The 25,507-nt window shown below is 44.6% G+C and overlaps 1 protein-coding gene across 1 annotated transcript in view; it reads right to left on the bottom strand.

Annotated features, from left to right (window-relative positions):
• Positions 1–25,507, bottom strand: part of SEC31A (SEC31 homolog A, COPII coat complex component) — a 46,530-nt gene continuing 21,023 nt past the window's right edge. The window contains exons 15-29 of the mRNA XM_082483030.1: positions 24,878–24,953; positions 24,024–24,202; positions 21,999–22,125; positions 20,845–20,990; positions 18,855–19,028; positions 18,142–18,315; positions 14,823–14,915; positions 14,004–14,133; positions 12,619–12,975; positions 9,378–9,425; positions 7,596–7,654; positions 5,181–5,453; positions 4,660–4,779; positions 1,720–1,791; positions 1–735 (exon numbers count right to left, since the gene is read on the bottom strand). Of these exons, the coding sequence (XP_082339156.1) occupies positions 556–735; positions 1,720–1,791; positions 4,660–4,779; positions 5,181–5,453; positions 7,596–7,654; positions 9,378–9,425; positions 12,619–12,975; positions 14,004–14,133; positions 14,823–14,915; positions 18,142–18,315; positions 18,855–19,028; positions 20,845–20,990; positions 21,999–22,125; positions 24,024–24,202; positions 24,878–24,953 (2,208 nt within the window). The 3' untranslated portion in view covers positions 1–555. The remainder of the gene's footprint in view (positions 736–1,719; positions 1,792–4,659; positions 4,780–5,180; positions 5,454–7,595; positions 7,655–9,377; positions 9,426–12,618; positions 12,976–14,003; positions 14,134–14,822; positions 14,916–18,141; positions 18,316–18,854; positions 19,029–20,844; positions 20,991–21,998; positions 22,126–24,023; positions 24,203–24,877; positions 24,954–25,507) is intronic.

Raw genomic sequence — 25,507 nt, 5'->3', positions numbered from 1 at the left:
ATTAATATTTATTCAAAATATCACATTAGCCTTTATTTTGCTCATTTGCCCCGTTGCAAAATTAAGCTTTAACATGTAAATTGTAATAACAGAATGGCAAGCAGCTTCATAAAATGAAAGACCAAATACACTTATAATACGATCAGACTCTTTAATCTGGTGGATAAGGAACAGTGGGGTGGGAGGGAATAATCTGGTTTAGGGTATGATACACAACCTATCTTGTTTTAACACATATATCTGTTATTAAAAGCCACTGTTTAGCAGTATAACATGCATCTAAAAATTGAAAATAAGGGGCATCATCCATTAAATATACTATTTGTAGACAAGAATCATTAGGGATGGGAAAAGGATTAAAATAAAAGAAAAGCACCAGGACTCTACAGCCCTCCTAGAAAGAAGTATTTTGCAGGGAGAGTGTAATGCCATTTGTCAGCGCTCTACTGCAACATGCCATAAGGACTAGCATTTTGTCCGTTTCCTGCATGTTTGCTGTAGAAATGCACTTCTTTGGAAAAGCAACCGTCAAGGCTTTGCGAACGCAAGGTTACTTCAGACACCCAGCTTATTGGCCTGGGTGAGGACAACTTTCAGAACAGGCATGAAAGCAGAGGTCTCACTGAAGTTGCTGGTGCTGACTATGTGCGTGTGGATGTTCAGTCCTTCCTGGTAGTTGCGGGTTTCAATACTCTTCACAATGTTGTGCAAACCACTAATGATGGTTGGAGAGAGCTGAAAGAAAGCCAAGCAAGGCAGGTCAACAGAAAGAAAAAACAGCACATACAGTAACACTAGAAAAACAGAAATTGTGCACGAGTGTAACATTTGGCCCTCAGGAAGGTGCAGCAATCTTTCTTTAAAGATACCCACCTTCAGAGCTGCACCATACTAGGAACAGTCACTGGAAGTCTTAACAGCAGACTTCAACCGGAACATACCTTCTCTGCACTACTGCAAAGCCCTGCAGCCCTTCACTGTGAACCCCTGGATGCAGTTCCCAGAGGTGAGATCTGCTGTGACAGACTGTGGCAGACCTACTGAGCTTTTGTGGCTTTAGAGTTAAGTTAATTGCTCAGCAAAGATGGCCTGACAATGACAGAATTAGACCATTCTAATCCTAAAATACTAAGAGATCCAAGACCAGTCCTTTATTCTGTCATAGACCTCTTGGAAGGCTTCGGAAAAATTACCAGATCTTCAAAAGTACTTGCACATCTGCCTTCCAGTGAAGTCAGTGAACCTCCAACATCTAAATCTTCCGTTTTTTTGTTTTTTTTTTTTTTTTTTTTTTTTTTTTTTCCTGACCTCAGGCTGCGTGTGTCTCACTCCCTGTTGGGAGCAGGGGAACTTGCTGTGTTGGCTCATTTTGTCAGTGGCTGGGGACAGGGACCCTCCTGATGCATTCACCCAGTGCCTACTCCAAGAAGCTCTGCTCTCTGGCTCAGTGCAGTCCCTGCACGCCTCCATAAAACTCATGACATGACCCCAAAACACTGTAAAGTCTGTACAGGCAAATAGGGCCAAACACTCTACCTAGCTGTTTCTGGGAAATGCATACAAACATACAATAAAGGGATTTGAAGCATGCTTTCAAAGCGAGGACAAGCACCTGCTACATACTGCAGAAGGGTCCACACCACTGTTGGAAGTTCTTGGCCATACCTGCAATATTTGATGGGGGACAGGGCGAGAGAAAAAAAGTAGACGAGAACTTACTGTTTGTTCCCTAAGTTTGTCATACAGAAACTCCAGGCGTTTATTTGCATCATCTAGTTTCCTCTTGGTTTGCTGCAAGAAAAATACATACATTAATACACAATGCTTTAAGAACAGCGTAGTAATCCAGTATTGTTGCAAAGAGGTCCACACAGCATGTGAAATTCGTTTCTCAACATTTTCCTAACACATTGTTTGAATTCTTCACTCCATACTTTTCTCCCCTGATTTTGCTAGGAAACACCATTTGATGTGACTGTAGTCCTCCACATGTAACCGCTCTAGTTAGCTACAGAGAATAGTAAACTGTAGAGGTGCATCCCAAAAGCAAAGGTCCTTTGCAAAACCAACCGGTGTAGTTGATATGGAAAGTGACACAATTCCAAGTTGCAGCCCAAGTTTCTTTTTTTTTTTTTTTTTTTTTTTTTTTTTTTATGGTTCAATGGCAAAGCATAATGATAGCTGGATAAAGCTATTGCTGGAATCAAGTATCCAACAACTTTAATGAGAGCTTAAGGGCACATGCAGCCACTGAAGTCTAAGTATGTACAACTCGATAATCCTAATTTTGTTTTTCATTATGTGATTAATAAAACCAGGAGTTTGTAAGTTTTCACTGTTAACAGAAAGACTAAACAGCCTAACCCAAACTGTCTTTACAGGTCCTTTGCGCTTCCATGATTTTATATAAACTACCCATTGATGTGTCTGGAATTATTTTGCCACCAAAGGCTCTAAAAATAACCACAGTATACTCCACCTGGAATGCCACAGCAGCTGCTGCAGAAATGCATTTTTATCTACTTTTTTTTTTTTTTTAAACAAACAGCTACAGAAATTGAAGATTTTAATCCAGAACATTAAACCAGTAATAAAGTATCAAGGTTACAATTACAGAAGGTGGTCAACAGCAGTAGAAAAAGCATCAGTGCACAAAAGTAATGGAACCTCCTTCTAAATCATTACGCACATCAATCCATGTTCACTCAGGATAGTGGCATTTCCCCCAGCATGGAAGTTTCCCTGGATTAAATAATTGCCGAAAGAGAAAATAACAAAGCTATGGGAATCCTCTAGCTCAGTAAAGGCAGACTGGTAGCTGCCTGCTGTGCTAGAAATGAGGGAAAGCTGTTCAGATGGCAAAGGGCATAAATGAGAACACAGCACATGAATCTCAGGCCACGTTTGGAAAACCCCTCAGCTGTAGTTATGTTGTCAAGGAACTGAGACAAGTAAGGAAAAAGTACCCAGGAGGAGCAGGTAAGAAACTGGCTAATTCTTTTGGACCGGCTAACTCCCTCAGATGTGTGACTTAAGAACATTTGTTTTAAAACCTGTGAAATCAGCAAACATGCTATTTTCATTTTGCAGATGGCCAACTAGGGCAAAGAAGAATAAATTGTGTTTAGTAAACAGCAAGACATCTCTCCAGCCAAAGGCAATTAGGTAGAAGTAGTACAAACTGGTTGTTCTCTTCACTCTTTGCTTCCTGTTCCTATTTTCCCTGTCGGAATGTAATAACTGAGTACTGTCCGCGTTTGCTCTGACAATAACTGATAAACACAGTCAGGGTGGGGTGTCCCAGCACTACATGCTGAAACAGTTGCTCTAAGAAAATCAGATAGACTTAGTAAGAAGCAAGCAAAACATGTTGGCAGAGCAGAAAAGCAATCCCTGGGTGCAGATGTGAACTGAATGCCTTTTTTGTGTGTCTGGGAGAGGGAGCACTCAAGAGGTAGAAAAGGTCAAAGGGTCTGTGCAGTATATGACTTCTATCCCTGCAGTCTACAGCCTAACCTTTAAAGAAAGGATTTTGAGCAACTGAATTCTACTGAACCTTATGAGGTACGTCCAAAGAAAGGTCTATGGCCTTGAAAAGCTTCTGTAAAGAGAGTGTGTGAGCGAGTCCACCCTGAAATTGCTGGGCTGAGACACACAGGGGAAAGTACGTACATGTAAACATCAAGTCTAAACTACAGAATCAGCTGAAATTGTACAGCGGGCATAAGTGACACTGAACACCCAATGTACTCCAATTGCCACAGAGCCCTCAGAGAGCTCAGCTCCCAGTCATCATAACAGGAGTGTGAGTCTGTGCTGCTGACCAAGCCCATTCAGTGCACAAAGCCCTATGCACACCACCAGCCTGTGTTTCATCATCCCCCTTTCAGCATGCAGCAGGCACGAGCTGATCAGCCAGCATCTGGGCTTTGGGGTAGCACGTTATTTACTGACCACTGGAAATAAGTGAGAAGCTTTGAGACAGATGGCTCATTTAAAAAGAACTGACTGCCACAGGAAATGTTTTTCCTATCCAACTCCAGTGGTCATGTTAAAGGTCATAACCTTCCACTTCTCTGCTACCCATTGTTTCCTGAGTTTGTTATCAGAAATCACAAACCACAGATCAAAATCTGAGGCATGTACTCACATATGTTAGCCTTGGCTCAGACCTGGCATAATACCAGCTGCTTCCTGCTCTGAATTGTAAGAAGCAATTAAACAAGTGTGCGTGGCACACCTCCACAGTGATCACCTAACAGAAGAAAGATCAGTCCTTTCTGAAGGTTTCAGATTTTTTTTTTTTTTTTTTTACTGTCAACATTAGCATTAAAACCTCAACTGTAACCAATTCCAACCCTCCTTAGGAGAGAGCAGCAGAAGGGGCTGCAATGGGTTAATTCCCTGCCCATAAACAGCACCGTCATGCTCTGCCCATGCTGAGGGCTGTAAGGACCAGAGTCTAAGTGCCAGGGCAGCTGGGCCATGCTCTGGCCCTGGATTGCCACATCCTATGTGCATATGGCTTTTCTACACATTGCTTCTGCCTGCTTGAAGCAGCCTCTAGAAGGAAAAAGCTATCTCAGGAGAGGATGTGATGGCTGTACCAGCACATTCACCCAAAGACAGGGGTATGCTGGGACCACCACAGAGACCTACCGGATCAGAGGCAGACAGCAGACACCTCTGGATAAGAGCTTCAAACGTAGTCTTCAGAATAAGGTGCTCCTCAGGGATGGGCTTCTTGGTAATCTTCTCTGTTGGCAGTGCCTGCGCATGCTGAGAAACAGAGAGCATGTGAAGTTTTTTCCAGGTCACTGCGACCACATGTTGTTTTCAATTAAACCAAGTGGCATCATTAGCCAGCTTGGGACACCTCCTATTTCTTCCCTGTGGGTGTGTGGAGGTGACATTATCAGCATCTGCTGTCACTTCCTCTGGGGAGCTGTGAAGTTGCAGAAGGAAGCAGCTTGTTGGTCCAAACTGACTAGGGTATTAACTGCAAAGAGGTAGTGTCTAGGTGGAGATTATAGTAGCAAAATACCAGCACAGTGCAAAGCTAGTGACTAAAAACTCTGCAGTACACTTCAGAAGTAAAAGATGCCTGGCCAGTAAGATCCCTGCCTGCAAGACTCCACTGATGTACAAACCAAAACCATGCAATGCTGGGGCTATGTTACCTGGATGGCATTGCCGATTGGGGCTCCAGGGGCCCCCTCCGTGCTGGGTTTGGAAACAGTGGGTGGTACAATGCATGGCCCCAGGGGCTGGGAAGCAGGTGGGTAGCCACTCTGCAGTGTTGGCTGCCCTGCGGGGAGGTGCAGAGGCTGGAAGCTGGGTGCACCCACGGGTGCTGCTGGAGCTGGAGGCTGCTGCATCTGAGACTGTGGATCCGCCAGCGGGTTCATGATGGGTGAGGTGATGGGAACCGGGGGCAGGAAGTTATCAGGGACCTGGGGAAAAAGCAAACAGTGCATTTACGCTGTCATGGCTGCTGCAGGCAGACCACAACGCCAAGCTCTTACAGACTTTCCAACATGCAGCAAAGTGGTCTTGCCAAGCAGAGTGCTGAGCCCTCAGGATATAGAAATAACAGTGGCAGGCAATACAGGATTTCACTCTGGCTAAACAAACCTATTCCTCTGGCTGCAGCTGCACAGTAAGAAGTGCCCTGGAGCAGTAATAGCCTCCATCGTTTCCAGTCCTATGCACTCTGCCTGCCCTCCTGCCCACACAAGGCTGGAGCAGTCTGCCCAGCCTGCCCCTGACCACAAAAGCTGAGTACAGCCACCTCAAATCAGAGCCACTCTCTGTCTCCTAAGGGCACAAAACAGCGGTTTGGCAGACCAGCACTAACAGAAGAAGAGTTGCACTAATGAAAACTAACCCAACACCTACATCTACTCTTACTATTGGGTCATTACATTTAGATTTTTGTGTCTCACTTTCAAGGGCACATTTTTTTGTCTGTGCAGTACAGAGGTCACAGCTAGCAACATGCATCAATAAAGCTTCTGAAACCCTTTCAAGCTTCTGGCAAACAGGTTTGCGCTAGAACAGATTAAGAGCTCATTTCAGATTCAGCCCTAAGCATCTGCCAGTCTCTACACAGGGCCATTTCGGAAACATTTGGTAGAGGGAAGAAACAACAAAATGAGCTGCTGGCCTCTGCTATGCATCATACAAGAATCCAAACAAAAGAAAGAGCTCCCATGGGAACATGCACATTTCTTTGGGCACGCATGGAAAAAAGGAAAGATTACAGAACCCTGAATGCTACCCTGAATGAATGATGCTGGAATTAAGCTAGTGGTTTGGGACAGCAAGAAAAATATTCCCAATCCAGCACCAAAGTCAGTTATAAAAGCAATGAATCACAGCAATAAGCTTTTGAGTGGTGGATAAGTTCTTAATTAGATAGAAAACAGTTGAAAATTATGCTGCAGCTTGAAATACCAGACAGTTCTTCTATTTTCAATAACCCATGCATGAGTCATTTTATAATACCCTAAACCACTGCCTCATACAGAGGACATAAGGGAAACAAATATAGAAACATTTCTGACAGAGGCTTGTTAAATACCCAACAGGGAACGCAACAAACATGACTCCTCATTTAGAAGGGAGCCTAGCCTTGAGCCCTAGCTATGACAGAAATTCTGGCTGTGACACACAGAGCAGTAGCAAAAAACCTCTTTGCAGAAGGCTGCTTCTTGAGCTCCCAGGTCCAGCAGTTCCTCTCACTGACAACTTTTCTCCTTCTACTTAAGAGCCTGAAGCCCTGACTGGCAGCAGGCCGGCTGCTGTGCAACAAATGTCCCAGCACTGGGGCAGTGAGGAGCACACAAAGCACCCCCTATCCATCCTCCAAAAGCTTCTTAATCTTGAACTGCAGAGACCAAAACCCAAAAGGTAAGGGAAACTTCTGCCTTCACCTTTACCCAGGCTTTATTCTTGCCTGCTCCAACTTTTTTTTTTTTTACTCCCCACACTTTACACACTCCAGACTCACTCTTGCTTCCCAAATGCACCAGCCTCAGTGAGCAGCAGATAACACTGCTGTGGAGATACGCAAGACTACAGCAGCACCAGGGAATGAAAAGGCTCATTCTGCTCTGTGCCAAGTGCCCGCAGTTATTCTGTCCTACTGCAATATAAATCCATTTTACAAAACTACATTGTCTCCATCACAAAAATTGTCTTACTCTCAGGGTCAGACCCTTAATCAGGATAAATTGCTTTCAGCTCCAAAGTCAATTTGCATGGCCTTATTTCACGTATCATCTCCTGCAAAATTCATCTGCTTTACTGCAGATGAAAACAGTTCAAGGTATTTTCTTCCCTCAAACCAGAATCAATGGTATTAACAACCACAACTTTAGAAAAAAGCCAACATCTCTTTAGAGGCTTAAATATTTTGAGAGAGATAATGCATATTGGAGAGGCATAAAGGACATTTCTGCTCATGAGCTGCAGCTTTTTGTTTGCTGCTAACCCGTTTTCCTTCTGCCAACAAGTTTCCCAGGAGCAGTTTAAGTTACTGCTTTTCAAGTGGTCAGCACTCAGTTGTGTTGAGATAGGACTTCCTAGAGTACCTTCTTCTTCTTGGCAGCTCTGTTCAGGGCAGGAGGGTCATTCCAGCCATTCTGAGGCCCTGGGACAGAAAGAAAACAGAGACTGTAAGTACCTCAGAGGGCAGTGATGCCTTCTTAAGCTCAGCTGGGCCAGGTCCCTGCCACAGCTCTACCGGCAGGGGCTTGGCAGAGCCTGCCCTCACCTGCCTGCTCCTCTGCCTTTCACTGGGGGCCAGAACAGCTTCTGAGTCAGCCAGAGCCTCCCAACACCCCAGCCATCAGACCCTTTGGGCTCTGCGCCCACTGCACAGGTTTGGCATCTTGACTAATTGTTTTCACATTTGACAGAAGTTGATTAATTTTTTTAATCTTACTTATAATTAACTTTTTCTTCTCTTGTAGGAAAAAAAAAATTTTGAGCAGATACACCCTTTGAAAAGGCAGGCAGTTTCCTACCATGCCCAAAATTGAGCTCTGCTATACAGACTGTATACGTGAAGACAGCTTCAGTTACCAGTGAAAGTATCTCCCATCTGTATCACAAGAGAAGAAATGAGAACCAGTTTTGAATTTTTTTTTCCAATGATCACCATAACATTATTATAAACATTAATCGGTAGCAGAGATGTCAGAAACTATGGGTGAATAAGAACACCATTAAGCTGCATCTATTTCCCAAGAGCTGCTGCTGCAATTGTGGACCGTGATGGATTTATACATGACAGTTAAGACATTCCCCAGCAAAACAACACAGAAAGAAGAGGCGTAAGAGGCAACAGGAGCCTTAAACATTTCAGGCCAGATTTCTCCAGTCACCCTGGAGACACAAGAGAGCCCTAAAACCAGGTTTCCCCTGCCAGCTACAGCATGTTTATGGTGCTTTGTGATCCAAAAAGCTGAGCAGAGCTCCAGTTTGTTTAAAATTGGAAGAAGCACAGAGGATGTCTGAGCAGATTCACCCTAGGATCTCACGGAGTCTAGGATGTTGTTCTGTACCAAACCTGCTCTTCCAAGAAAGCACACTCCATGCAGCTGCATGATTTGTACACCAAAGCTCAAGTTAGTGCATTAGAAATAGTTCCCCATCTCATCACAAAGCACATGTAATCGGGACCACAGCACTGTAGCTCAGCATTACTGTGGCCTCACTGAGTAATCAGGATTTATTGCACAAAGCCACAAAAAGCGAACAAAACCAAATCCCTGCTCAATGGACTTTTTCACCACAGTGTTTTTCACTAAGATGATGATAAATTAGACAGCAGAGCTTAACATCACTGCAGAATTTGCTCAATTTATCTGAAATTTCATTTGCTCCTAAGCTTTTGTTTAACAAGTTCCACATCCAAAGCATGTTTAAGGGGTAAATGGAAAACAATTTAAAACCCCTTTCATGTCTGCTTTCTCTTTAACCAAAGGCAGTGCCATCTTCTGACAGCCATGTGCCACAGAGGCTCCTCTGTTCCTCCCTATTCATAAAATCCCAGAGTATTTCCGATACAAGAAGTCTAACTTCTGCAGTACTGACAGTGGCAACAAGTTAAGAAAGTCTCCCAGACTGTTACTGCTGTTAATTTCCTCGAATAATTTGCTTTAAAAAAGGAACACCAACATTTGTTTCTGTGGTTAAAAACTCCAGATATATTGTTATTGGTTTTAATTAAGGAATTAAAAATAGATTTGATTAAAGTCTAATTGGCAAACAGCATCACACTTAATGTTCTCTGAAGAACATATGCATTATTGATGTCTGTTCAATTAATTTCATGTAGTGGCTGTAATTATTTTCAGGTTAGGTAGTACCTAGTTCACCTGCGAAGGGAGAGGCCTGGTCTTGAGCTGGTAGGCTTTCTGCAGATAAAATGCAAAGAGAACTAAAAAAAGACTTTCTTCAAAAGTAATAAAACAAATGGTCTGTAATTTTTGATTAGCAGTTTAGTTTCAATAATCACAAGATGTCAGGAGAAAAAGCAATTAACCTAATTACAATGCCAGTTTAGAGACAAGTCATTTGTCCAAATCACCCTGTGGAATTGCTTTTGTATGTCTTCCCTGAAAACAAGCCTGTTGTTCTTTCCATGCAGTAAATCAGTGTTTCTAGTTGTTTCTAACAAATGTTGCAGAGTCCTGTCCCACTTTATCTCTTCCGGTGTTCTCATTTTCTATTCCTACCAGCCAGCGCAGCTGACAGACCATTACTCTTAGCAACAATCTTCTCACCATCATTTTACATTCCAGAAAGCTTTTCAGGAGATGCTTAAAGCACTTGACTTCAAGGTGGACATCAAGTACTTTCAAATCTTTCAAGGTGCACTCTCAACTGCATTCAACCCAGAAAAAAAAAAAAAAAAAAAAAAAAAAAAGTATGTACACACAGCAGCTTTACACTCCTGTGAAAAGACGTTGCCTGCTCAGACTTAGCAACCAATCCAAATGGCAAAACACAGTCAATTCAGTCTTTGCCATTTCAAAGAGAAAAGGCATTTCAAAGTGAGAGAACTCCTGTCCCTGGGGTTGGTCTCATGCACTTACTCTGGTGCAAACCCTTCCCTTAGCTCAGAATTGCTCTATCACAGTTTCAAACAAGATTCAAGACTCTGAAAATGAAAGCAAGTTCAAAGATCTATCACAAAACAAAGGGAGATAGGTTGAAAACGAAATTAAATGTGGGCTTTTCTTGCTTAATGGAGCTCCAAGCACAGCTTAACATACTGATCTTATATACATTTGCAAAAAACAGGAGATATTTATAGAACTGTTTCTTTTTCAACTGCATCTTTAAATCCAAGCCAGTTCAAAGGTCAGGTGCTTTTCAAGACTTCAAATTTGAGATCTCTTTTCCTTCTGTCCTTACCCCCACCTTTAAATGAATCATATCTGCAAAGTGAAACACGATCTTTCCAGATTAGATCATCACCACACATAAAAGCACACCACTTCAAAGCCAATATCAGCATCAGTATACACTCTGCATTGGAATATTCAGAGTTACAAGCAAGATCCACTTCTGGCTACACATTTCTGTGGTTCTTTGGGATCTCACACCAACGTGTACTTCACTAAACAATGCAGCTGCTCTAGAAAATATGTTGGTGGTTAAACATATTAAGCATGTACACTGTCATTTCTGCAAGGTTTTTTTCCTTCTTGTTTATTTTTTTTTTAAAGGTGTAATCTAAAAATCGGAAGAGGACAGGGTACACTCTTCAGATACCTCTTATCTTTTTTTCCCTAGTTGTCCAGCTGCAGGCAGCAGTTGCATGCCAGCAGCCCACACACGAGCCACCTGGCCTTGGCAGCTCACCATGCCCTGGAATCCACATCTGCATAGGTGACATAGGCAAGATGTGTTAAGACTACTGTCTATGTTGATTACTCAATTTTACAAATTGACCAGTGTTTTCATTGATGTCCCTAATTTTTATTGTCCAGAGTACAGAGCTTCACCCGCTCTGAGCATGCCACACGGACTGTGTCACTTCACTGTTAATGCAGGAAACTTAGCAAGTGACAGCTCTGCAGTGCCTGCCAGCAATGCAAATAGAGTAGTAAAATGGACAAAAAGGAACAATTTTCTTGTTCCTTGCATTTATGTGCAGATGCAGAAGCTGCGCTCTCTGCATTATAAAGTGCTGCTTCACATCCCAGGCCTAGAACCCTATTCAACACCTCTTCTTCTGTCCAGTAATTCCTCTGTCTTAGAGATACAAATTTGACATGTCCTGTAACATGGGGTCAGGAAAGGTCACAATACAGCATCTGCAAGAACAGAGAAGACAAACTGGCTGCAGGATGGAGGGAAAAAGGCCTCCGCTCCCCTTGCAACCCTGGCAGCTGCCCTACACCAGTCCTCTCTATTATTTGAGAGAACAAAAGACCACTTCTCCCCAAAATATGAGTGTGTGTGTGAAGGCAATGCCATGACAGGTGTGGGATCCCAGCCTCACCAATGCCAGGAGCACCTACTCATAGGCAATATGCCTTTTCTGCACTACATCACCCCAAACTTCTTTTACAAGAAGAGAGGGAGTCACAGTGGGGTCCCTTAGGGCCTGTCAGCAGAGTCAGCAACCCTGGAACATCCCTTCAAATCCTAATATTCCCTCTGCTCCCTTCTTCCCAGCTCCAGTCCTTGACTCTCCAGCTGGACCACCTGGAGAGTGAAGTATGTTTATGGCCAGGTTTAGAAACGGACTGCTCATACTTCCTGCAGTCTGACATATGCAAAGCTGTTGTTTCACAGGCTGCTAAGTGAAGAGACAGGTTTGTTATCACAAGCGAGGTCACTGTCCCACAACATTTACATCCAGGCAGTCACAAGGAGACATAGTGCCCACCTCAGTGCATGCTCAAACATGCTCTTATGTGTCAGCCACACACACATGCTTTTGATTAACATTCAGGAAAGACATGTAAAAGCATTTCTAAATCACTTCTGATTATCTTTTAAAGTATTCACAGCTACAGTAAGTCTCATCACACTAAGTGGTTTGGAAAAAAATAATGGAAGTGAGCCACAGGAAAGCTGTTTGAATATGCTGCCAATCCTGGGCTTGAAATGCCACTCACAAACCAGGGACACAGAGACAAATTATATTTGCAAAATTTTTCTGTGAAGAGAATTGGGATCATCTCTGCAGTGATGAGGAAAACTTGCTCATTTTTCTCCAGCCACATAGCAGGTTTTGATGCCAGCCTCACAAGGTTAAAACTGTGCCACCATCCATCCACAGTATACGACAGGCTCATAACAAGACAATGCTGCAGCACCCTGTCTTGGCAAGACAAAAGCTCTGTGTTTGTTGCAAGGTGTGACCCGCAAAAGACAGGCAACTGCTCACACTGCTCAGCAAGCGCTCACTGCAGCAACTATCATTGTATCATTGCCAGATCCACAGGGAAGAAGAGGTGTTTCAGAAATGCTTTGAGTTGATCCCTAAGCACAAGCAAACTTTGTACAGAGCATTCACAAGGAAAAGGTGCACATTTAACTGAGCGAGTAACAAAGCAACACCCCCCCCCCCCTCCATATCCAAGCGCAGACCTGTTCTCTGGGATGCAGGAAGGTCACTGGTTGCAGGCAGAGTACCTGTTGGTCCAGTAGGTAATGCATAAGCCACAGAAGTTGCTGGAGGTCCTGGCCTGCCATGCTGAAAGGACGTGCCAGAAGGAGGAAGAGGGAAGGAAGAGACGGGATTCAGGCTTGTTGGGGAGGGTTGAGGCTGCCCAGGGTACAGTGGGGAGGGCATGGAGTGGGCAGGGGCAGAGGGCAGGTAGGGAGGGGTGGTGTTAAGGGCAGGGTTAGGGTAAGAGGCTGAAGCAGGGACAGTGATAGGCTGCTGAGGATGATAGAGAGCTGGTCCCCCTGTTCCACAAGAATACTGCTGTGTGGCCTGATATGCTACAAACAGGGAGAAAAGACATTCAGTCAGTGAGTTCATAACAGAGGAGCAGGTTTCATCTGCCTCTGCTTCCTGCTCTACCTGACTCACCTCTCTTCCTGCCCCTTCCCCCTCAAACCACTTAACTGCCCGGCCAAATCCTGGCTCCCACAACTCTGCCTGCGCTTGCAGGACTGCTCAAAACCTCAGCCTGCCACTGGGAGCAGGGAGCCAGACAAAGGACTGCCTTGGCTGTACGGGCTCCTATTCTCCCCCAGACTCTCCTGCCTAGAGCCACCATGCCACCTGGGGTGGGGCTAGGGCACACAGATGCTGCTCCTGCGGCTGTTTTCTGAACCACTGCAATCTTCATGGTGCCTCTCAGGAAAGGGAAAACCCTGCCCCAGGTTTGCACAAAGGGAAAGCTGAGGCCAAGGAAGTGAACAGCAGTCTCTGGAAGCGAATGCAAGCTCACAGCCTTTCACTGTGGGCCCTGCAGCTTAACTTCACTGCTTCTTCTCTGCCTATCTATGCCAGTTTTTTCCTCCCTGGTGCCTGTACTGTCAGTCCCCTGCTTTGAGTGTGTCAGCGCTCTGCCCCCTTCCTCACTCGTCTCTACTACTGCCCTTGTCTCCTCATCCCCTTTCTCATCTTCATGGAATCCCAATGAGAACTGGATGGCCCAGGTGCACACAGATGAGTTGGGTCCCTCTTTGCCAGGCCCGTGCTACTTTTCCAGGACTCACACTGGGGGTTTTCTGACCCCAGCACACCCCAGGAAAGGCCAGCTGGGGAGTGAGTCTAGGACCCATGGGCAGAAATTTTCTCAGCAGAGGAGACAGTGCCTGACATCTGGACCCCACCGAGAAATGACAATCCTCAGATGTCATCTCAGGAACTCCTTCCCCCCCACCCAAGAAATGTGGGACCGCCTTGGTCTGAACCTTCCCAACCCCAAAGAGGTGACCGGCTATCCCCAAATGAATATGGCCTCATCACTTGGCTGGCCCACCCAGATGGGGGGGAGAGGGGAGCTGCTGCTACTTACTCTGCGGGTATGTTGGCCGGGTCCCTGCTTGCGAGTACATGCTGTAATTGGAAGATGTGGCTTGCTGTGGTGGCATGTTGGAGTTAACAGCACCTGGCATGATAAACCCTGGAGGAGGTGGGTTGTCTCCCTGTAAAGAGATTGCAGGAAAAAGGGTAGAGGGAGATAGGATTTAGTCAGCAACGGTAATGCAGTGCTGAAGCAAAACTGCAACAAAATGAACTGTTCACATTTCAAGGCCTGAAACCACATTCCCTGAAAGAGCCACCAGCACAGGAGCAAATGCCTCCAACCACCCCAGTGCCTTCGGGTGCCCAGCGTAATACTGAAAGCACAGCCTGTAATGTGCAGGGACTTCAGCAGCAGTAGCACAGCACATACCTTCCCACACAAGGAAGAGGTCCTTGCCAGTGCTGCCTGTTATTTAGGCAGTCTGAGAGCACCCTGCCATCCACTGCTTTCAACTAAACAACTTAAATTGTTAACTCTGAAGCTTCTAATTTCCATGGGAAAGAGGAAAAGGAAAAATATCACCACACTTCAAATATTCCAGTGTGGGGCAAGGGCTGGGAGGGCTCAGGTTCCCAGGTTCTTGAGCTCTCACTCAAGGCTTTCCAGAGCCACCCATCTGAGCATTGGTGGGGGAAAAAAAAAAAAAAAAAAAAAAAAGTAACATGAGACACAGAGGAGTAAAATGAGAGCACACATGGAAGCTGCTCTTTCCACCTATCCGTACCAGACTGTGTCAAGTGCACAGACTACACCAGAGGACATACTGGGGTGGAGCAGGGGCTCAGAGAGGAATAATGAAGGTTATACCTGTGTGTCAGAGGGACAGCCTGCAGGAGGATGGCTGGGAAGGGCAGTAGGAGTTTTGTTACTCCAGGTAGTGACAGTAGGGGCAATTCTAACCTGAATTGAACAAAGAAATACCAATCATGGAAAACAAAACAATAAAAAAAGTCTAAAGAGTTTTGCAAAACGAGATGCAAAGAAGTGAACACAAAAAGTTTGCATGCTGGCACTTGTAACACAGCCACAAAATCTCAGAGGAAGAAGGAAAAGTGCATTCAAGACAGACAAAAATTACTGTGCACTGGAGCCAAAGTGAATTGCAGAATGAAGACAAAACACAGCGGAGACACGGCTACAACAGGTTGTGGAGCAAGTGCAGCGTTCCATGTGCCAGTGAGCCAGGTCTGCCTCTTTCATCACATTTTCCTATTGCAGAAGCTCCCCTCAGGCTACTGCATGACATTGAGCATCCCTAACCATAGCCGGAAGTCTCAAGTTCCATGTTAAATTCAAACATACTGCCTCACGCAAAAGCAGTCTGTTTAAATTGAGCTTAAGAGGAACTGAAAAAGGTTAAAACCTGATATTCTGCTCTTGCACATGCACAAACATTCATCTTAATGCTAATTGCTTCCCAGCCAGTCTCCCACAGTTACTTTCCTCTATCTTCCTTCTTTGCCACTCCAAACCCCTTCAGTTCCACACAATCACTACCACCTTTCTGATGGCACAGAAACCAAGAACCTCTTATGCCTGTGACACCCCTGAGCAAGGAGAGGGTGTGCTGCCCAGCAGCGGGATGCAGAGCCAGGGTCAGGAGTCTGACACCCCACCTGATTACAGGCAGAGGGAAAGCTGTGGCCCTGAAGTCCTGGCTGGCTCAGCTGGCTTTAGTCTATTGGTCTCTAACCCTGCACAGTACTGGGCTAATGGTAGTCAGCTGTACAACAACCCCTGTTAATGTCTGCATAACTCATCACTGGAGTAATCTAAAAGACTTTTCCATCCCCTTTCATGCCTCATTTCTTCAGATGAAAAAGAAGGTTCAAAAACCTATGCTGAAAGGAAAACAACTTTTAAGTACATGTTCCTATTTGGGACAGCAATTAAAAAGGCTGCCTCAAGCTTGAACAAGCCCTGTTGTCGTGATTTCAGATGGGATAGAGCTGACTTTCTTACTAGCAGCTGGTAGTGCTATGGTTTGGATTTGCGAGGAGAATAGTGTTGATAGCACACTGTTGGTTTTGGTTGTTGCTTAAGCAGTCAAGGCATTTTCTGCTCTTTGTACTGCCCCACCAGCGAATAAGCTGGGAGTGCACAAAATAGCTGGAAGGAGACACAGCCGGGACAGCTGACCTCAAATGGCCACAGGGATATTCCATACTATACGACATCATGCTCAGTATATAAAGCTGGGGGAAGAAGAAAGGGGGAGGACACACTTGGAGTGATGATGTTTTGTCTTCCCAAGTAACTGTGATGCATGACGGAGCTCTGCTTTCCTGGACATGGCTGAACACTTGCCGGATGGGAAGTAGTGAATTAATTCCTTGTTTTGCTTTGCTTGTGTGCACAGCTTTTGCTTTACCTATTAAACTGTCTTTATCTCAACTTGCAAGTTTTCTCACTTATATTCTTGTGATTCTCTCCCCCATTCCACCGGGGGAGATTGCAAGCAAGCAGCTGCATGGTGCTTAGTTGCCAGCTGGGGTGAAACCACAACACCTATGTACACACTTTCTTAAAAGTCAAACAAAACAAGTATCCCAAGACTCAAATATGTAATTTCTTTCCGTTCTGGTCCATTGGCATACTGCTGGGCACCTTTCTGACATGGTACCTGCCCCCTTCATTCCCTCCCAGCTGAGCATGAGCTCCCTGGAAAGCCAAGAACACAGAGGGTAACTCATTCACAGTGTGCTTGTGGGGTTGTGATACACCCAGCCTTTTATTAATGAACAGGGCTTGCTTAAATAATAGCTTGAGGGTTTCCTGAAACAGTAGGAGAAAGAAGGAACTCTGGTTTAAAAAGCATTGCTAAGATCACGCCATCTAGAGGACAGCTATTATTTTCCACAGCCAAACAGGAAATATTCAGCATTGCTTCTCAAGGCAATTAATTGGTTACAAGGAGGAAGGTCAAAGACACAGGAAAGAATTGTAGAGTTTATTGACAACGATGCATTCAAAATCACATGCAATGGCATTAGCAAGGTAATCTTGTATGAACAGGATGAAGGCTTTGTCCCTTCTGAAATCTACCTTGTTAACACTCTGGAAAGAAGGTAAGGGCATACACAATTGTTGACATCAAGAAGGAGAGGACAAAGCCCAACTCCCCTCCCAGTTTTCAGTCCTTCTTCCTTCCTGCCCTCATTTTTCTGGCAGGCAGTGCTTGAAGGGCAGCACTGACAGAGACATGCTTGTGCCAATCTCCTCTGCGTAAGGAGCAGCACCAATGCAGCTCTACTGTCAGAAAAGCCCAGCCCAGAGCTCCTGTGTAAAGCAGGACCAGATGAGTTCCAGCAGGGCTGTGTGGATTAGGGACTTGGTGATGCTCTTTAAGTACTCACACAGCCAGGGCTGCCCACCACACCACACTCTGGTGATGGCCAACATGGTCTGATACAGTGTCATCCTCAAGCTTGAGATAAAACCAGTGCATCTGCCTCCCCCATTTCTCCTCTTCCTCCCTGCACAGCCCCCAGTTCCCTTATAGTCCCATACTCACTGTGTCTTTCTTGCACAGCTCACTCCCAGCTCAGGCCTGCCTTCCTGCTCCTGTCTCGCACACTGCCTGTGCTGCCTATGCCCCCTTACAGCTGGCTGGGAAGGTGTTTTCATAGTAGGCTGTACCCACAACTGCTGAAACATGTGCCCCCAGTTTGCTATTGCCACTGCTCAGCAACTTCTGCAGTCAACATCAGAGCTGGGGTGGGGAGGAAAATACTCAGCTCCAGAAGAGGCTGGTGAGCAGCATGAGCAACCCCCAAGGTCTGCTGGGATGGGACAACATCATGGACTATAACAGCACGCACAAAAATCCTGCAGTGGTCTCCCACAGTCATTCCTGGCACAGAAGCATATTTTCAAACAAGGGGAAAACATCTAATCCTCAGAAGCAGGCTACTCGACAAGGTGTTTAAGGGATATTTCCAGACCAGGAGTAAAGGAGGCATCTGTACTGATTGAAAAGAAGCACCAATGACTTTTACCACAAGGCTCTTGGTAGAGGTATGTCATAAAGCCCCAGCTTGGATCAAGAGAAAGGAAAAAAAAAATCCTCTATCCACTCTCCAGAACCCAAGCACCACATCCCTCCCTGACTGCCAAAACCATTTACCTGTTGGTAATACTGCTGGGCTGGAGCCTGGGGCCCTTGCATCTGTCCAACCACAGGGCCAGCTCGTCCTTTGGGCATGTGCTGTCTCTCATACGGTGCCTTGAGGGCCTCCTGTCCCACTGGAAGCTCTCCTTGGGCTCTGCAAAGCCTGTCCCGTAACAGCACGATGTTTGGCTGCAATCAGAAAAGGACAGCGAAGGAAGGTTAGCTGCATTGCCTGTCACCCAGTGCATCATACCAAGAGGCTGATTGGCCACATACTGATAAATGCACTCTCAGAAGCCTGCTCTGCTTTATTTCACTGGAGTCTTTTCTTCATGAGACATGGGGCCAATGGAACTGCCTTACATGTGCCTGTCACCCATCTTGGGCTGCATCATTCCCAAGCCAGCCTGTCTACAAATACCAGCTAATGGAAGGATGAAAAAAGACGAGAAAATAACCAACCAAGTATCAAGGTACATGTTTCACTCTGTCTGACTGTAGGAGGGACAGCTGACCCTTTGGCAGCCAATGGCTACAAGGACAACAATGTGAAACAAAGACGAAGAAGAACAAGGCCCTGTACTTTTGGCCAACTCAGCGAGGCCAACACAGGGAGAGATGCATTTCAAATGGCAGTCCTGCTGACTAACTGCACCATGCAGAGATCTTTGCTTAAAGTACACCTGTTCACACAGAGAGAGGGAGTAGAAAACTTGAAAGCCTCATACCTGGTTGGTATTCACAGGGAGGAAGGTCAAAGCTGCAGCAATGCTGCCCTGGGCAGCCAGGAGGCTGGCATACTGGCTCATCTTCTCAGCCAAAAGGGCCCCCACAGCATTAGGGTCCACATCCTGGGTGATCTGCACAGCTTTGCGCAGGATTACTACTTTCTCTATTAAATCCTGGAAGATCAGGGAAAAAAAAAAAAAAACAAACCACAAATGAGAACAACAGGGCGAAGTAGGTCCTGGCTAGTGACTGTTGTGGATGGCTGTTCCTCAGGGCAGTCCTGCAGAACCCCTCTAACGCAACAGGAAGCCCAAGCCAAGTGCAGGTTTCCTGGACAGTTACAGCTGCACCAAAAGCACAACTTTTCTAGCACGTGAGATGATAGAACAGCAACAAGCAACTCCACACCAAGTGGCTTTTAACAGCAAAGTCCACAGTCCATTGGGTACAGTTCAAAGCCAAAAGAACTGCTTTTATTAAACAAGATTTCAGGGCCCTATCAGCACCGAGCATATCCACTGAAAGAGTATGCTTTCATAAAAAAATATCTGGTGAGTGCAATGAGAGTGAACAGAAAACATCATGTCCATCACGACTATTGGTGCTGGGGCACCACACATTTGTTTGTAGCATTTTAGTAAGTCAGTTCTTAACCATCTTAATCAAAAGGATCTAACAATTTCCTTGGGAGAGTCATTCATAGTTATCTGGTTGTTACCACAAAGACAGTTTTCCTGATATTCACCAGGAATACTCCATATCTTGCCTTTCTTGCACATCTCCAAATACAAGAGTTGGTCTTGGTTGCGTTTCCTCCCAGCAATAAGTTACAGGAACATTTTCTTGTCAGTTTTCTCATGTTTTTGTTACTCTTACTGTATTATATTGGAAGATACTACAAATATTCATTTGCCAATATTAACACGCAATCCTCTTTAAAATCTTCTAATAGATTTAATGAGAGCATATCACACAGGATTTCAACCATACACTTACAAGAACTACTTCCTGACTGTTCAATAATAGATTTTTCTTTTTCCCAATAAATCAGCACTTCAAAAAGGGCAATTAAAAAATAAAATCAAGATAACCAACAGCTTCTACAAGTTTCAGCAATTCCCCATCATAAGCAGACTAATTAGGACTCCAACAATACTTTTCTATTTTAGTCTCCGAGAGAGCAAAGCAACGCAATCAAGACACAAATTCAAACTGTAGGTAAATCTGTAAACAAAGCCCTCACAATCAAGAGGCTGGAAAAGAATTTTGATAATTCAAACTTGGAGAGTGTTAATGATGTGAAGTAAAACTCATATATACTCCAGTTCCTTCAATTAACTGAACAGATTTACAGCACTGTCAGGTAACATTCATTTAAACACTTTCTAAAGCTGGTCCTTCAAAGGGCCTGAAGAAACAAAGGTTATAGTATAGAATAAATTATTCCATAATTGCTTCATCTAACTGTCATCAATCCTATTCCCCCAGGACATTTGCTCTATGCCATGTATTTCACAGCTGGAAACCGAACCCTGTATGTGCAACACCCTAGAGAAGACTCTCATGAGAGCCTTCCTACAGTTTTCTCTCAAGATTTAACTCTAGTTTTTTAGATTTCTTCCCCTGAATATCCAAGCCATCTCTTCCGAAAGCAAAAGTGTCCAAGTATTCCCCTACTGCAAAAGATGCAAGCATTCAAAGCCCCTTCTTTACCAAAAGACTCTCATCCCTACAATTACCTTTTACCATATTAGCACAACTACCCAAAGAACAGAGCAGACATGAGGGCCATTATGCTTTACGATACATTTTCCAAAGTCATATTTATGTGTTATTTCTACAAAAGCCACCCATTCCAGAAGGAAAAGGCTTGAATCCGGAGATATATGCAGCTATCAGACAGCAAAGCTCTACACTAGATCATTTGATTCAATCACCTAATGATTGCAGTGTGTTACTTCCAACATTTTTCTTAACTGAATTACCAACCTGAAGGGACAAGGGGCTGTTTCCATCCTGAGCTTTGGTCCAACAGGCAACGAGTTTTTCCACATTGCCAGCACAAATGTAACAGAGACAAGCCTGTGTCTGCAGAAGGCTGTCCCCCTCTCTCTCCAGCCTGTTACCCAGAAGATCTAGGAAAAATATGAATAAAGATGATACTGGTGAATCACTTTGGTGATGCCTGATGCAGGCAGGGGAAGCCTGCAATATCTGTTGTGTTTCTGCTCAGCACAGTGAGAAGGGATATTGCCTCTGGTCTCCATTGGTAAAGACATACTCCAGCGTCCAGCACCGATTATCTCATGGGAGCCCTGGGCACTTCAGAGGCTGTTAATGTCATGGCAGCAAGGACTTGTCAAATGCCTGCAAACCTGAGACACGTCACAGGAGAAAGCCCATCTGCTGACATTACAAAGGACAAGAGGCCAGGGTTCAATTCTCCTCACCACTGCCCACTTTTTGCAGTCCCTCATTTCAGGAGTGCAACCCCAATGTACAATCAGCCAAGGAACTGTGAGCCACAAAGTCGTGATACTGCTCTGCACCAACGTGTGCTGAAGTGAGTCATACAGCTCCCTAGACACCGTGGCTGACATCTGTGGGGCCCAGGGGTGTCAGGCACACAGCTATTGCCAATATAACTTCCCTATGGGTTAAAGCCAGGCAGCTGTCTGCCATGCAACACACATGAGGGCATGCATGCTCACTGCCTGTGAAAGAGGACTCCTTCCAAGAAGTCAAAATTGCTCTTGGGAAAGAAGAGCAAAGCACTTCCACTTATGTCCCATGCCCAAACACTCCAAGACACTGGTCCCTTGGCTGAGACACCTGTCACATCAACATCACTGTTTGCCATCTGGAAACGGTAGGAGACCAGCAGCTGTGTGCTACACAGGCGATGTCAGGATGCTGCTGCTCACAAGGATGTGGGTTCTGCACCCAGAAAATCAGGGAACATAATGGGAACACAGCACCCCAGAGGTGGTTCTTCTCCTCTGCAACAGGACTGAAGAACTATATTATCCATCAAAGAATCTAGTGAGGCATTACAATCATTTACTGGAAGAAAAACAACCATGGCAAAATGTAGTTTTGCTGTAAGTGGAATAAATGACATCCAGTCTGTAAAGTGTCCTTACCACAAAGGGCTGCAAATTCATCTGGCCTGGCATAAGTGAGCACAGCAGCCAAAGCCTCTCTCCAATTCTGCAGATCACAAGACTGCACAATCTCTTTCCAGTTCTTCGTTACCACTGCAGTGATGAGCTAGACCATGAGAGAGACCACAGTTAAGATCTTGGTAGGATTTCCTTTGTTTTTTAGGATACAGCATAATTTGTATCTATTCAAGTGTACTCATCCCCACTGTATCTAGAGTCACAGCAGATACTGCAATTCAACAGCTGCACAAGAGTACATTTTACTTCAAAAGGAGCTCAGTAAAATCTCAAAACAAGCTCAGATAACAGACAGACCGATTAGTCTTGCTACAAAACATGCAAGAAAAGAATGTACATATCTCCGCATGCTGGGATTGCTGCAGATGGTTTTCAGAACTCTTTTTGCAGACAAAGATAGCATACTAAGTATTTAGCTACAAATCTTCTACACAAAGCCCAGCAAGGGGTATTAATTTTGTTTGTCAAACTGTTTCATTCACCTTTAAGCTCTTGGCTTCAGGCTGACCAGTGAGGGACAGTTGAAAACGCTGCTCAAAGGAAGAAGTTGGCAGCCATATGAACCTGAGCTGGCTGCAGTATCCCTACCCTACACCCACGCATGCAGGCTGCCTGTCCACAAGCCCTCAGAATGAAATTCCAGTTTCTTCTGTTTTAAACTCTGCCTTCGGTTATTTTGCTTCAGACAAAAGACAGGCTTGGCAGCTGCACTGCTATTTAATGAACAAAGCCCTTGTAATGCCAAGACTTCAAGCTCAGAAACAGCTGAACAAGCAGTAAGCATGGAGTTTGGGAGGAGAAAATAAAAACACACCTGAACAACAAATGCAAGGTCCTGACTACAAGGTCAACGCTTACTTGTTAGCACAGGTACAGATAACTAGTCAGCTCTCTATAAAAATACCTTTTCCCAAAGGATGAACTACAGTGAAGAAGTTTCCCATGCACTACAAAATTCTCCTTCCTCTGGTTAGGCCAGAGGCAGGAAAGGAGCTGGGGGCAGGGGAAGAAATCTTGCAGAGTTAATAGTTGAGATTTTCCTCTTTCACCTGTCTACTACTAGAAACACAAATTGTTCCCATCTCAAACTGGATCGCAGGCAATGACCAGCAAAATCCCACTTATAGACCCTAGTCTGTGGTGCTCCATGCCCTAACCCCCCAAGTGACTGTACTTTGTGGCCTCCAGCCCTGCTCCAGGAAAGCACTTAAGCATGTGCCCATTTCATAGGCTGCCTCCTTCTACTGTATAAAACATCCTTCTGGACTGCTAAAAAGTGACCACAAGGAACTTTCTCACCTCCTCTAAAAGTGGTGATCCTTGCCAAACTAATTATCCTGTGCTCTTCTAAGGCCACTTCTCCTATTTCATCCTGCTGTTGCTACTTTCTCATGTCAGTAGTAAAGAAGAAAGATTTGAATAAGCAGCATCAGCAATCCCTAGCATTGCAAAAAGCTGAAAAGAATAAAAAACAGCCGGCCATAACACGCTGTCTCCTAGACAAAGGGTGATTGATCTGCCCTGGACATACTTAGCTCTCTTCTGTGCATACAGTGAAAAGAAGCATCAGGAAAATCTGCTAAGACTGATCACAGGCAGAAATCAACATACCACTGCTGGCATTGAGCATGGGTTATGCATGACTTTTGAAAAATGTGACAAGATAACAGACTGAAATGTGCACTGCTTAAGATACTTATCAGTGAGAATCTACTAGTGTATATGCAACTCAGACACTGCAGACAAGGTATAGAAGACTCTTATGTATTGATATCCAGGTAGTGTGCCTTTTCTCTCCTTATCAATGCATTAAAAAAAAAAAACCAATACAGAAACCCTTCTGCTCTGAGAACTTGTGCATGTCTTGAATACTTACTAGCTTCTCACAGAAATAAACCTATGAAATATCAAAAAAACTTTTAAGGTGAAAAAGGGAGTCACTAAAGGCCTACACATCCATGTTGTTTCTTAACTGAACAAACATACCCTGGTAATTTTGCTCTGCATCTTGGCAAAGTACTTTTCCTGTGTCCTAGAAAGCAGCTCTTGTCCACCTGCGATGGCCAAGATAATGGCATCAGCCATCCGATTATCGTGCAAACAAAGATCGACTGCGCTCTCAAAGTTACCCATCAGCAAAGCCTGGGTAATCAAACCGTCCACATCTGCAACAAGATAGGAGTACATTTTCAAATGATCACACAAAAGCCACTTAAATATGCAACAACAAGTGATTCTGTCCAACTGTATAACACTGCACAAAGTTCTCTGCAAACAAGCCTACTCCAAGCAGGTGCTTACAGGGATGCTCATGTACATCTCCAGTCTCAAACACACTATGGTCACAGCCACATCAGGTGGGGGCACTGCCAAGTATCACTTTCCTTGCTGCAGAGCAAGATGCTAGTAAATGCCAGCAACAAGATGCTAGAGGTCCAAATGACCTCTGAAAAAACTACTCTGCATACAGTGCCAGAAGGTCAAACCTAGACAGGAGTCAATGGCTCTGTGTTATTCAAGATCCCCTGGGAGTTTCTGTACAAACAGCTACATTAGCACTTCATGCCTGACCAGGTGTGTGTTCTTTTATATCAGAAATCACTCAGAGTAGCTGCATTTCAGTGACGGGGTGAGTGCTGTATACTTCCTTTCCTTACCTAAAGAAGCTGTATTTTCAAGTGCCTTGAGACTGCTGTGAAAGGAATGGAGTTAAGAGGCAAGTCATGATAATTCTTCACAATCTGTGCAGAAATTGCCTTCTCACTAGAACACCAGTATCAACATCAGTATTTATAAATATCAGCACATACAATGAAATCAGTATCAAGGGGTTTTTTTACCTCCACTAACAGAGATGTTGAATGTCTTCTTTGCAGATGCCAAATCTTCAGTTTCTTGTTTATGTTCCTTCACCCTCTAAGAGAAAAGAAAAGCATAATTTTTGCATTACGTAAGCACTTGGAATATATACACACATTTAAAAAAATACAGCTCTTGCATTACAAGACAGACCTTCAGACTACCAGTCACCCAAGAGATCATTGAGTTAGAAGGGAAAAGTATCCCTGTCATTTGTTAGAACACTGTTTCAGCACAGGATAATCAACATCCCCTGGTGTGTACACAAAGTCACCTCCTAAGCAAACTGAGAAAGGGCCTGCAGCGCATGTAAACACACCATTATAAAACTTGCTTTGAAGGATCAGAGTAGATTTTTTTTTTAAATGGATACCCAGGGGAAAAAGCACTGGAAGCCCCAGATTTCTAACCACCAGATAAGGCTTATGCAAGCACAAGTGTGCATACCTAAAGATCACAAACACCAGCAACCAGACAACTGGATCCTGGGTAGACTTGCATATGCACATCCATGCCCATATACACACAACCCCCCTCAAAGCAAAACAACAGCCACAACCACAAAATCAGAAACCCTCTCCCTTCCCTCCTCTTTCAACTTCAATACCTAC

This window comes from Vanellus vanellus, assembly GCF_965231255.1.
Source record: "Vanellus vanellus genome assembly, chromosome: 4".
Taxonomy (NCBI): Eukaryota; Metazoa; Chordata; class Aves; order Charadriiformes; family Charadriidae; genus Vanellus; species Vanellus vanellus.
This window is presented reverse-complemented; position numbering and strand designations above follow the sequence as displayed.